The sequence below is a fragment of the Aotus nancymaae genome, unplaced genomic scaffold (assembly GCF_030222135.1).
Source record: "Aotus nancymaae isolate 86718 unplaced genomic scaffold, 86718_ANA_hifiasm-v0.15.2.pri h1tg000108l, whole genome shotgun sequence".
NCBI lineage: Eukaryota > Metazoa > Chordata > Mammalia > Primates > Aotidae > Aotus > Aotus nancymaae.
This window is the reverse complement of record NW_026988523.1, coordinates 33,042,726-33,056,163: the sequence shown is the minus strand read 5'-3', so window position 1 is coordinate 33,056,163 and position 13,438 is coordinate 33,042,726. Positions and strand designations below refer to the sequence as shown.

The 13,438-nt window shown below is 45.8% G+C and overlaps 1 protein-coding gene across 1 annotated transcript; it reads right to left on the bottom strand.

Annotated features, from left to right (window-relative positions):
- Positions 1-4,164: 4,164 nt before the first annotated feature.
- LOC135272309 (gem-associated protein 2-like) lies at positions 4,165-5,634 on the bottom strand. Its single transcript, XM_064370736.1, has 4 exons — positions 5,406-5,634; positions 5,023-5,116; positions 4,725-4,873; positions 4,165-4,415 (listed from the first exon to the last, which is right to left on the bottom strand). The coding sequence occupies exons 1-4, from the start codon at positions 5,617-5,619 to the stop codon at positions 4,165-4,167; spliced, it is 708 nt and encodes a 235-aa protein (XP_064226806.1). The 5' UTR covers positions 5,620-5,634.
- Positions 5,635-13,438: the final 7,804 nt, after the last annotated feature.

Genomic DNA, 13,438 nt, shown 5'->3' with positions numbered 1-13,438 from the left:
GAGGGTGAGGGCGGGGAAGGGGGAGAAATCGTCTAGGCCCGCGCCGGAAGTGAGCAGTCGCGGCTCCGGCCTCCGCCAATAGCTGCTTCCGCGGTGGCGCTGAGTCTCCAAGGGGTAGGAAGACCTCGGCGGACTGGCCTTTTTCCCGTCTGCCAATTGTGTTGAGGAGAACAGATCCTGGTCTGATGGGCAACCAGCATGCCCAATCGCTTCCCTCCTTTGCTTTCGGGTGGGGTGGAGCGCGAGGCGATCAGGAAGGAGAGAGACTGCGCCTGCGTGCGCTGACGCGCGTGCGCGGTGTCGCCCTCCGCCCTATTCCTTCCTCCTCCTAGAATTTGGGTGGGTGCTGGAACGTGGGCGCTGTCCCTGCTTGGCTTTGGGAGACACGAAGCCTGATACGAAGCCTGACACGAAGTGGCAGGGCGAGGGAGGGAACGGTGCCCTAACCCTTAGGCAGTCACAGAGCAAATGCCGTCGGATGGTATGAAGCTAGCTCCCACAGCTGAGTGTATCACACAGGCAAATGTGTGCACTCACACAAGTGCAATTATCAGACTTTGCAAAAAAAGTGCATTGACCCAACTTTTGCAAAAGAAGTCTTTCGAGTCGTGCCAGCCTACCTACAGCAAGAATGTTCCAAATGATAGAACCAACTTCATTTTTGTTTTGAATATCTGGGACTGACTTATGTCACTGAAGTCACTGTACTTTCACCCAATGCAGAGTGTTGTGATGTGTTGCGAAAGCAGTGTATCCTTGATTTTTTGTATGTCCATTTCTATTTCTTGGTTCTCCATCTGTGTGTCTCAGCATTTTTTTTTTCAAGAGCACATTAGGATTATCTTACGCAGGTCCAAAGATAGATCAAATTTCGCCATTTTTAAAGTCTGCTTAAAAAAAAAAAAAAAGTAGAAATCCAGGCCGGGCGTGCTGACTCACGCCTGTAATCCCAGCCCAGCACTTTGGGAGGCCGAGGCGGGCGGATCACGAGGTCAAGAGATCAAGATCCTCCTGGCTAACATGGTGAAACCCCGTCTACTGAAACACAAAAATTGGCTGGGCATGGTGGCTCACGCCTGTAGGCCCAACTAACTACTTGGGAGGCTGAGGCAGGACTATTGCTTGAACCCAGGAGGCGGAGGTTGCAGTGAGCCAAGATGGCGCCACTGCACTCCAGCCTGGCGCCTGGCGACAAAGCGAGACTCTGTCTCAAGTAAAACAAAAACAAAAACCAGCGGGCACGGTGGCTCACATCTGTAATCCCAGCACTTTGGGAGGCTGAGGTGGGAGGATCACGAGGTCGAGAGATCGAGACCATCCTGACCAACATGGTGAAACCCCATCTTTACTAAAAATAGAAAAATTAGCTGGGCATGGTGGCATGCGCCTGTAGTCCCAGCTACTCAGGAGCTTGAGGCAGGAGAATTGCTTGAACGCAGGATGCAGAGGTTGCAGTGAGCCAAGATCGCGCCACTGCACTCCAGCCTGGCGGCATAGCAAGAGACTCTATCTCAAAAAAAAAAAAAAAAATCCACAGGTTTTTCCGAGTCTAGTGGTGTTTACGACTCATCGACCACACGAGTTGCAGATTTTTCTTTCTTTTTTTATTTGAGACAGAATTTCACTCTTACTGCCCAGGCTGGAGTGCAGTGGCGCGATCTCAGATCACTGCAACCTCCGCCTCCCGGGTTCAAGCGATTCTCCTGCCTCAGCCTCCCGAGTAGCTGGGATTACAGGCATGTGCCACCACGCCCGGCTAATTTTGTTTTTTGTTTGTTTGTTTGTTTGTTTTTTTGAGACAGAGTCTCACTCCATCACCAGGCGCCAGGCTGGAGGGCAGTGGCACGACTTTGGCTCAGTGCAACCTCCGCCTCCCGGGTTCAAGCAATTCTCCTGCCTCAGCCTCCCGGGTAGCTGGGACTACAGGCGCACGCCACCACGCCCAGCTAATTTTTTTGTATTTTTAGTAGAGACGGGATTTCACCATGTTGGCCAGGATGGTCTCAATCCCTTGATCTCGTGATTCTCTCATCTGGGCCTCCCAAAGTGCTGGGATTACAGGCATGAGGCACCGTGCCCGGCGAGATCACTTTTTAAACTGGAAAACACTATACAGATACCAGTTACCTATACAGGCAATCCTATTTACTTTTACACCTGTAGTGGCTTAACATTTTAACTCTATATGTGACTGTTCCTTTAAGTTGGCTCACTCATTCCTTTTTTTAATAGTAGATGTATGGCCAGGCGCGGTGGCTCACACCTGTAATCCCAGCACTTTGGGAGGCCGAGGTGGATGGATCACCTGAAGTCGGGAGTTCGAGACCAGCCTAACCAACATAAAGAAATCCCGTCTCTACTTAAAAAAAATACAAAATTAGCGGGTGTGGTGTTGCATGCCTGTAATCCCAGTTGCTCTGGAGGCTGAGGCAGGAGAATTGCTTGAACCCGGGAGGCGGAGGTTGTGGTTGGCTGAGATTGCACCGTTGCTCTCCTGCCTGGGCAACAAGAGTGAAACTCCATCTCAAAAAAAAAAAAAAAAAAGAAAAGAAAAAGAAAAGAAAATAGTAGGTGTAAGACCATAGGCAAGTCATTTTGACTTTCTGTATGATAATTATCTGTAAAATAAGAAGTGGACTTGCTGATCTCTAAATACCTTTCTAGCGCTGAAAATCTGTTCTATTGAGAATACTTTGGATTCCTTCTAGGCGTAAAACACTGCATAGCAACTGAAGAATGCAAACTCTTCGAGTACGGTGGCTCATGCCTGTAATCCCGACACTTTGGGAGGCCGAGGCAGGGGAATCACTTGAGCCTGGGAGTTGGAGACCAGCCTGGGCAACATAACAAGACCCCCATCTCTACAAAAAAAATTTTTTTAAAAAAGAATACAAACTCAAGTTATTACAATAACATTACCGTGCGTTATTGGAAATACATATATATATTTAATTGGAAATACATAGGTGAAAAAAGAAGAGTAAAGGATAGAATACTGTGTACTTTATGCTTCCATTTGTTTGTGGGTTTTTAAAAATAGAGCTAGGAGTCTGGTGCAGTGGTTCAAGTCTGTAATCCCAACACTTTGAGTGGCAGAGGCAGGAGGATACTTGAAGCCAGAAGTTTGAGACTAGCCTGGGCAACAAAGTGAGACCTTTTCTCTACAAAAAATAAAATCATTAGCAGGGTGAGGTGTCATGCACCTGTAGTCCCAGCTACTCAGGAGGCTGAGTCAGGAGGATCTCTTGAGCCTAGGAGTTCAAAGCTGCAGTGAGCCATGATGGTGCACTACTGCACTCCAGCCTAGGTGACAGAGGCCCTGTATCTAATACACGCACAAGTGTGTGTGTGCGTACAGAGAGAGAGGGAGAGAGAGAAGCTTAATTCCCCTTCTTTAGTAGGTTATACATATGTCAGGGCATAAGCTATAGTTCTTATTATATACATATTAATAAAATGACAGTTTACATTCATCAAGGGCTTGCTACATGCAATTCACTTAGACCTTGAGTTAAATGTTATTATCTTCCCTACTTTACAGATGATGAAAGTGAGGCATGGCCAGGTGTGGTGGCTCATGCCTATAATCCCAGCCCTTTGGGAGGCCGAGGCGGGTGGATCACGAGGTCAAGAGATCGAGACCATCCTGGTCAATATGGTGAAACCCCGTCTCTACTAAAAATACAAAAATTAGCTGGGCATAGTGGTGCACGCCTGTAGTCCCAGCTACTCGGGAGGCTGAGGCAGGAGAATTGCTTGAACCCAGGAGACAGAGGTTGCGGTGAGCTGAGATCACGCCATTGCACTCCAGCCTGGGTAACAAGAGTGAAACTCCATCTCAATAAAAAAAAAATATATATATCTTCCATGGGCCGAGCGTGGTGGCTCATGCCTGTAATCCAAGCACTTTGGAGGCCAAGGCGGGCAGATCACCTGAGGTCGGGAGTTCAAGACCAGCCTGACCAACATGGTGAAACCCCGTCTTTAAAAAAAAAAAGAAAAAAGAAAAAAAAAAAAAAGAAAAATATCTTCCATCCCCGAGAGATCAGCTACATCAAGCTAGCTTATCATCTAAATCACATTGGTCAAAATACCTGCTAACCAAGCAGATTAATAAATTCAAAGCAGGAATCCTCTCATCATGTTTGCTATCCCCCTAGAGCCTCACACTTCAGAGCAACTTCTTGCAAGCTGCTGAATCAGTGAATGAACCTCAGGAAATAAAGGTTTTTCAAGACAAGCCAGTAAGGCATAAAGCCATCTTCTCAAATCCGAAGTAAAGTTTCTTTCTCCAAACAAACTACTCAGATACTCCAAGACACTAGCTACTGTTGTCTGATTCATTCTGCTAACAATACTAAACAAGGAAGGAAAACCAATTTGTACATAAACAGTTCTAGGACTTTCATTTGAAACTGCCAATAGCTGGGCGCGGTGGCTCATGCCTGTAATCCCAGCACTTTGGGAGGCCGAGGTGGATGGATCACGAGGTCAAGAGATCGAGACCATCCTGGTCAACATGGTGAAACCCTGTCTCTACTAAAAATACAAAAAATTAGCTGGGCATGGTGGCGCGTGCCTGTAATCCCAGCTACTCGGGAGGCTGAGGCAGGAGAATTGCCTGAACCCAGGAGGCGGAGGTTGCGGTGAGCTGAGATCGTGCCATTGCACTCCAGCCTGGGTAACAAGAGCGAAACTCCGTCTCAAAAAAAAAAAAGAGAAACTGCCAATAACTACACCAGCACATAACCTTCCACTCAGACAAAGTTTCTTCCAACCTTCTTCATCTTTAGATTTTGGCCTAGTCACATTACTATCCAACTGTTGTGATTTCCAGTGACTTCTATGTTGGTGCACATTCTGTCTTACATTGAAAACAGTGCTGTGGCCGAGTGTGGTGGCTCATGCCTGTAATCCAAGCACTTTGGAGGCCAAGGCGGGCAGATCACCTGAGGTTGGGAGTTCAAGACCAGTCTGACCAACATGGTGAAACCCTGTCTTAAAAAAAAAAAAAAAAGAAAAGAAAACAGTGCTGCTTGTTGCTGTTGCCACTGAAGTGTTGGGGAATAACCTTCAGGGGCAGGTTGGCATTCACACCTTGCTTCCTTTTCAACCTCTTTATTTATTTATTTTGAGATGGAGTTTTGCTCTTGTCATCCAGGCTGAAGTGCAATGGTGCGATCTCGGCTCACTGCAACGTCTGCCTCCTGGGTTTAAGTGATCCTCTTGCCTCAGCCTCCCGAGTAGCTGTGATTACAGGTGCCCACCATCATGTCCAGCTAATTATTGTATTTTTAGTAGAGATGGGATTTCACCATGTTGCCCAGGCTGGTTTCGAACTTCTGACCTCAGGTGATCCGCCCACCTCGGCCTGCCAAAGTGCTGGGATTATAGGCATGAACCACTGCACCTGGCCTTCCTTTTCAACTTCTTTGGGTCAGTTTGAGCTACCACAGCATCTGGACATTGAGCTGCTTTGGTCTGGACCCGCCTCAGGTATTCCTGAGGCATCCTTAGGGGCAGTGAGGGATCGAAATATTCTGTCCAGTCACAGAGCTCTTCTGGCAGTAGCTGGGGCATCAGCTCTTCCACTGCAGACTCTGCTGGGACCCATGCCATGGTTTTCAACCCAGCCAGTTCCCCACAGAATCTTTTTCTATTCCCTTTCTCTTCCCAACTTTTGTATCCATTTAATTTTATCTATATCTTTTTTTATTCCTTCCAATTGAAACAATCTGTAAGTAACTTGTAAAACAAACACAATTATTATTTTTTTCTTTTTTTTTTTTTTGTTTTTTTTAGAGACAGATCTCGCTATGTTGCCCAGGCTGGACTGCAGTGGCTATTCACAGGTGTGATCCCACTACTAATCAGCACGGGTGTTTTGACCTGCTCCGTTTCTGACCTGGGCCGGTTCACCCCTCCTTAGGCAACCTGGTGGTCCCCTGATCCCAGGATGTCTCCATATTGCTGCCAAACTTAGTGCAGACACCCGATCTGCATAGCGCACTACAGCTCAGAACTCCTGGATTCAAGCGATCCTCCAGCCTCAGCCTCCCAAGCAGCTGGGACTACAGGCACGCGCCACCGAGTCTGGTAAAATTATATTTTTCTCAATGCTTTTACATGCTTTTACAACTTTCCTTGCCAAAAACGTATCTTGCTTTTCTTTATACACTTTGCATACAGAATTGTTCCTTTTTTTTTTGAGACAGAGTTTCACTCTTGTTGCTCAGGCTGGAGTGTAATAGTGTGATCTTGACTCATTGCAACCGCTGCCTCCTGGGTTCAAGTAATTCTCTTGCCTCAGCCTCCCAAATAGCTGGGATTACAGGCATGCACCAACATGCCTGACTAATTTTGTATTTTTTAAATAGAGATAGGATTTCTCCATGTTGGTCAGGCTGGTCTCGAACTCCCGATCTCAGGTGATCCGGCTGCCTCGGCCTCCCAAAGTGCTGGGATTACAGGCTTGAGTCATCATGCCAGGCCTTGTTTCTTTTGTATCTGGTAGGTTTTTTATTTGTGTGTTTGTTTGTTTTGAGATGGAATCTCACTCTGTCACCCAAGCTGGCATGCAGTGGTGAGATCTCTGCTCACTGCAACCTCAGCCTCCCAAAATGCTGGGATTACAGACATGAGTCACCACACCTGGCCATATCTAATAGTTTTAATTACATATACTAACTATAATTTTAATTATTAATAATCCTAACTTCTAGTGAAAACCTAGGAAGTAATTATTTTGTTTTGAAGAGATAGGGTTTCACTCTGTCACCCAGGCTGGAGTGCAGTGTCACAGTCATGGCTCACTGCATCCTCAACCTCTCAGGCTCAAATGACTCTCCCACCTCAGCCTCCAGAGTAGCTGGGACTACAGGCACACACCACCATGCCAGGCTAATTTTTTTAGTTTTTTTTGCAGAGATAAGGTTGCACCATGTTGCTCAGGCTGGTTGAACTCCTGGGCTCAAGTGATTCACTCACCTTAGCCTCGAAAAGTGCAGGGATTACAGATCACAACCAGCCCAATTTTTGTTTATTAAGAGAACTATCGGCCAGGCATGGTGGCTTATGCCTGTAATCCTAGCACTTTGGGAGGCCAAGGCAGGTGGATCACCGGAGGTCGGGAGTTCGAGACTAGCCTGACCAACATGGAGAAACCCCATCTCTACTAAAAATACAAAAACAAACAAACAAACAAAAAAGCCAGACGTGGTGGTGCATGCCTGTAATCCCAGCTACTCAGGAGGCTGAAGCAGGAGAATCGCTTGTGCCTAGGAAGTGGAGGTTGCAGTGAGGCGAAACTGCACCATTGCACTCCAACCTGAGCAACAAGAGCGAAACTGTCTCAAAAAAAAAAAAAAAAAAAGGAGATATCTATCTAAATACAGTTAGGTTTTCTACATTGTATATAAATAAGATAAGATGCCGGCCAGGCGCAGTGGCTCACACCTGTAATCCCAGCATTTTGGGAGGCTGAGGCAGGAGGATCACCTGAGGTCAGTAGTTCAAGACCAGCCTGGCCAACATGGTAAAACCCCATCTCTACTAAAAATGCAAAAAATTAGCTGGGCATGGTGGCAGGCACCTGTAATCCCAGCTGCTTGGGAGACTGAGGCAGGAGAATTGCTTGAACCCGGGATGTAGAGGTTGCAGTGAGCCGAGATCGAGCCATTGCACTCCAGCCTGGGCATCAAGAGTGAAACCCCATTTCAAGAAAAAAAAAAAAAGATGCCAAAGTATAAAACTTATGTTAATAATTAATGTTTCAGTATTTTAACTTACTAAGAAATGACTAAGATATTTTGTGATTATTTGTTACTTAATTTAACGTAATATGACATAAGAATTTATTTTATTTTGTTAATTAATTAATTTATTTATTTATTGAGATGGAGTTTCAATCTGTTTGCCTAGGATGGGGTGAAATGGCACGATCTCAGCTCACTGCAACCTCCACTTCATGAGTTTAAGCAATTCTTCTGCCTGAGCCTCCCAAGTAGCTGGGATTACAGACATGCTAATTGTTGTATTTTTAGTAGAGACGGAGTTTCATCATACTGGCCAGGCTGGTCCCGAACTCCTGACGTCAGCCGATCTCCCTGCCTTGGCCTCCCAAAGTCTTGGGATTATAGGCCTGAGCCACCACACCCAGCTAAAAGAGCAGATTAATAGGAAAAAAGGTATACAGATTTTATTTTAAGGTGCATAGCAGCGGGGAATAGCAGGAGAATTATTACCCAAAATAAACCAAGGGGGTCCAGGTGCCATGGCTCAGGCCTGTACTCCCAGGCCTTTGGGAGGCCAAGGTAGGTGGATGAACTGAAGTCAGGAGTTTGAGACCAGCATGGCCAACATGGTGAAACCCTATCTCTACTAAAAATACAAAAATTAGCCGGTAATGGGGGGATGTGCCTATAATCCCAGCTACTAGGGAGGCTGAGGCAGGAGAATTGCTTGAACCTGGGTGATGGAGGTGGCAGTGAACCGAGATTGCACGACTGCACTCCAGTCTGGGTGACAGAGCAAGACTCCATCTAAAAAACAAAATAGGCCAGGTGCAGTGACTCACACCTGTAATCCTAGCACTTTGGGAGGTCGAGGCAGGTAGATCATCATAGGCCAGGAGTTTGAGCCCAGCCTGGCCAACACGTGGAAACCTGTCTCTACTAAAAATGCAAAATTAGCCATGCCTGGTGGCCTGTACCTGTAATCTCACCTACTTGGGAGGCTGAGGCAGGAGAATCGCTTGAACCCAGGGGTCGAGGTTGCAGTGAGCCAAGATTGCGCCACTGTGATTCAGCCTGGGCAACAGAGCAAGACTCCGTCTCAAAAAATAAATAAATAGAAAATAAATAAAGAAAGCAATGGGGTACAGACAGAAGTTTATATGCTCTTCTTTATAGGGGAGGGGAGAGATGAGAATGTAGACAGTTCCTTTGAGCATCAGTAAAGGATTAGGGAGAAGGAATGGACGCGGGAGATGAATTATCTTGTAAATTATTCTCTTTGGAATTTTTTTTTTTTTCTTTTTTTTTTGAGACCGAGTTTCGCTCGTTACCCAGGCTGGAGTGCAATGGCGCGATCTCGGCTCACCGCAACCTCCGCCTCTTGGGTTCAGGCAATTCTCCTGCCTCAGCCTCCTGAGTAGCTGGGATTACAGGCACCTGCCACCGTGCCCAGCTAATTTTTTGTATTTTTACTAGAGACGGGGTTTCACCATGTTGACCAGGATGGTCTCGATCTCTTGACCTCGTGATCCACCCGCCTCGGCCTCCCAAAGTGCTGGGATTACAGGCGTGAGCCACCGTCCCCGGCCTCTCTTTGGAATTTGAATGGCCCCAGAGACAGGCATTATCTTGTGAAAAAGTCCCTCCTGGTGTGTTTGGATTCCTAATCTTTTTTCTTTGGCACATGTTGAAATTTCAAGAAGGTAACTGAAGGCAATTGTGTTTCTTTTGGAAAGAAGCTTTCTTGGTCAGATCAGGAAATTCCAGAGAATCCTTCCTTGAGCAAGACAAGGTTGGAGAGACCTTGAGTATGAGGCATTTTTTTTTTTTTTTTTTTGAGTCAGAGTTTTGCTCTTGTTGCCCAGGCTGGAGTGCAATGGGGTGATCTTGGCTCACTGCAACCTCCACCTCTCGGGTTCAAGCAGTTCTCCTGCCTCAGCTTCCCGAGTAGTTGGAATTACTGGCACAAGCCACCATGCCCAGCTAATTTTGTATTTTCAGGAGAGACAGAGTTTCCTCCATGTTGGTCAGGCTGGTCTTGAACTCCCAACCTCAGTTGATCCACCCACCTAGGACTCCCAAAGTGGTGGGATTACAGGCGTAAGCCACCACGTCTGGTCGGGTATTACTTTTTGAACTCTAACAGTACTTTGGTAAATTGTTGAGTAGTATCTACCAAAGTCAAACAATTGCCTTTCCCATGATATAGCATTTATAAGTATATAGCTGAGAGAAATGAGTACACGTGGCTACTAAAAAAGCATGTGTAAGAATGTTCAGACTGGCCATGGTGGCTACTAACTGAGATCCCTGCACTCCTACCTGTAATCCCAGCACTTTGGGAGGCTAGGCGGGAGGATTTCTTGAGGTCAGGAGATTGAGACCAGTCTGGACAACATAGTTTAACTGCCTTTGCAAAGATTATGCCTGTGAGAGAAATCTAGCATGGCTGACTCTATCTTGCTTCTAACCTCGCAGGCTAGCTATCAGAATTCTCTTATTCCTAGGCATAGGCCAAGCTCCCCATAGGATTAATTTAGTGAATAGATTAATTTAAAAGCAAGGATGCCAGGCTCGGTGACTCACGCCTGTAACCCCAGTACTTTGGGAGGCTGAGGCGGGGGATCACCTAAGGTCGGGAATTCAAGACTAGCCTGACCAACATGGAGAAACCCTGTCTCTACTAAATATACAAAATTATCCAGGTGTGGTGGTGCATGCCTATAATCCCAGCTACTTGGGAGTCTGAGGCAGGAGAATAGCTTGAATCTAGGAGGCGGAGGTTGCGGAGGGCCGAGATTGTGTCATTGCACTCCAGGCTGGGTGACGGAGCAAGACTTGGCATGAGCTTCTATTCCCAATCACTCAGGATGCTGAGGCACAAGAATCACTTGAACCAGGGAGGTGGAGGTTACAGTGAACTGAGATTGTATCACTGCACTCCAGCCTGGGTGACAGAGTGAGACTGTCTCAAAAAGAAAGAAAGAGAGAGCAAGAAAGAGAGAGAAAGAAAGATAAAGAGAGGAAGGAAGGAAGAAAGAAAAGAGAGAGAGAGAAAGAGAGGCTGGGTATGGTGGCTCATGCCTGTAATCCCAGAATTTTGGGAGGCCTAGGCGGGTGGATCACCTGAGGTCAGGAGTTCAAGACCAGCCTGACAAGCATGGTGAAACCCTGTTTCTACCAAAAATACAAAAAATTAGCTGTGCATGGTGGAGTGTGCCTGTAATCCCAGCTACTCGGGAGGCTAAGGCAAGAGAATCACTTTTTAAACCCGGGAGACAGAGGTCGCAATGAGCCAAGATTGCGCCACTGCACTCCAGCCTGGGCGACAAGAGCGAAATTTCGTCAAAAAAGGAAAAAAGAAAAACTCTAATCTTCTAACCTTCAACCAGGGAGGATGATTTGAGTGATAACTCTAGTTGTACTGCACCCTGGCCTTGCATTAATTAAACTCTTCCTTTTTTTTTTTTTTTGTTGAGATGGAGTTTCGCTCTTGTTACCCAGGCTGGAGTGCAATGGCGCGATCTTGGCTCACCGCAACCTCTGCCTCCTGGGTTCAGGCAATTCTCCCTGCCTCAGCCTCCTGAGTAGCTGGGATTACAGGCATGCGCCACCATGCCCAGCTAATTTTTTGTATTTTTAGTAGAGACGGGGTTTCACCATGTTGACCAGGATGGTCTCGATCTCTTGACCTCGTGATCCCCCTGCGTCGGCCTCCCAAAGTGCTGGGATTACAGGCGTGAGCCACCGCGCCCAGCCCCATTAAACTCTTTTTTACTGCAATAACAGGGTCTCAGTGGATTGCTCTTTTGTGTGCAGTGGCCAGAAGAACCCATTGGGGAATTAGAATAGGCAGACACTATCTCTCTAAAAAACAAACAAGTTATCTACGTCAACAAAAGTATGAATAATGATTACCTCTAAAGGGTTGAGGGTCAGTGGAGGTATTGATTAGGAGGGACAAGAAAGAACCTCTGAGGTATTGGGAAAAATCCTCTCTTTTTCTGAGTAATAGTTACATGGATGTGTACACACGTAAAACTTTATTGAGCTGTAGACTTTACTATATGTATGTTTTACCTCAATTTTTTAAAAAATGGAGCAAATAAAGCGAAACTGAGGTATGACTTTTTTTTGTAATTAAGTTTACAAATAAGTTGAGGTATCACTTTTTATCTGTCAGGTTGACAAAAACCCCAAAAGTTTTGATATAGGCATTAAGTAGATAGCCAGGCACAGTGACTCACACCTGTAATCCTAGCACTTGGGGAGACCAAGGCGGATGGATCACCTGAGGTCAGGAGTTTGAGACTAGCCTGGCCTACATGGTGAAACCCCGTTTCTACTAAAAATACAAAAATTAGCTGGACCTGGTGGCATGTGCCTGTATTCCCAGCTGCCTGGGAGGCTGAAGCCAGAGAATCGCTGGAACCAGGGAGGCAGAGGCTGCAGTGAGCTGAGATCTGCCACTGCACTCCAGCCTGGGCGATAGAGCAAGACTGTCTAAAAAAAAGAAGAGAACCCACTTAGGCATATAGTGAAGGTATGAGAGTCCTCAGTACGGTTCCTCTCCCTTTTTTTTTTTTTTTGAGTCCAAGTTTCACTCTTGTTGCCCAGGCTGGAGTGCAATAGCACAATCTCAGCTCACTGCAACCTCACCCTCCCAGGTTCAAGCGATTCGCCTGCCTCAGCCTCCCAAGTAGCTGGGATTGCAGGCATGCGCCACCACACCTGGCTAATTTTGTATTTTTAATAGAGAAGGGGTTTCTCCATGTTGGTCAGGCTGGTCTCAAACTTCTAACCTCAAGTGATCCTCCCACCTTGGCCACCCAAAGTGCTGGGATTACAGGCATGAGCCACTGTGCCCGGTCAGGTTCTCCTTTTATTTTTTTTCGTTTTTTTTTTTCTTTTGAAAAGAAAAAAGGAAGAAAGAGAGAAAGAAAAAAAAAGAATGAAGAAGAGGAAGAAAAAGGAAGAGAAAGAGGGAGAGAGAATGGGAGTATTGCTTTATTGCCCAGGCTAGAATGCAGTCTAAAAATGGGAATTGAAAACCTCTTTTATGCCAACAATTGTGCTTAACAATGGAGACAGGAAGGGATAAGGGAAGAAAATAACAAACAAGCAGCCAACCAATATTTCATTTAAACCTATGAAATGCTATGCAATTATTGAGAAGTGATTTACTTGCAATTATGTAGTCACTTTTGGAATAGGTGTGATATGGTACTGATAAGAATGTATGTTTTGTGTATTTGAAGTGGAGAGTTCTATAAATGTTTATTAAGTTTACTTGTTCCGGGTCTGAGTTCAAGTCCTGGATATCCTTGTTAATTTTCTATCTCGTTGATCAGTCTAATATTGACAATGTGATGTTACAGTCTCCCACTATTATTGTGTGGGAGGCTAAGTCTCTTTATGAGTCATTAAGAACTTGTCTTACGTATCTGGGTGCTCCTGTATTGGGTGCGTGTATATATAGGATCGTTAGCTCTTCTTGTTGCATTGATCCTTTTACCATTATGTAATGTCCTTCTTTGCCTCTTTTGATCTTTGTTGCTTTAAAGTCTATTTTATCAGAGGTGAGAACTGCAACTCCTGCTTTTTATTTATTTATTTATTTTTGCTTTCCGTTTGGTTGGTAAATCTTCCTCCATCCCTTTGTTTTGAGTCTTTGTGTATCGTTGCATGTGAGCTGGGTCTGGATA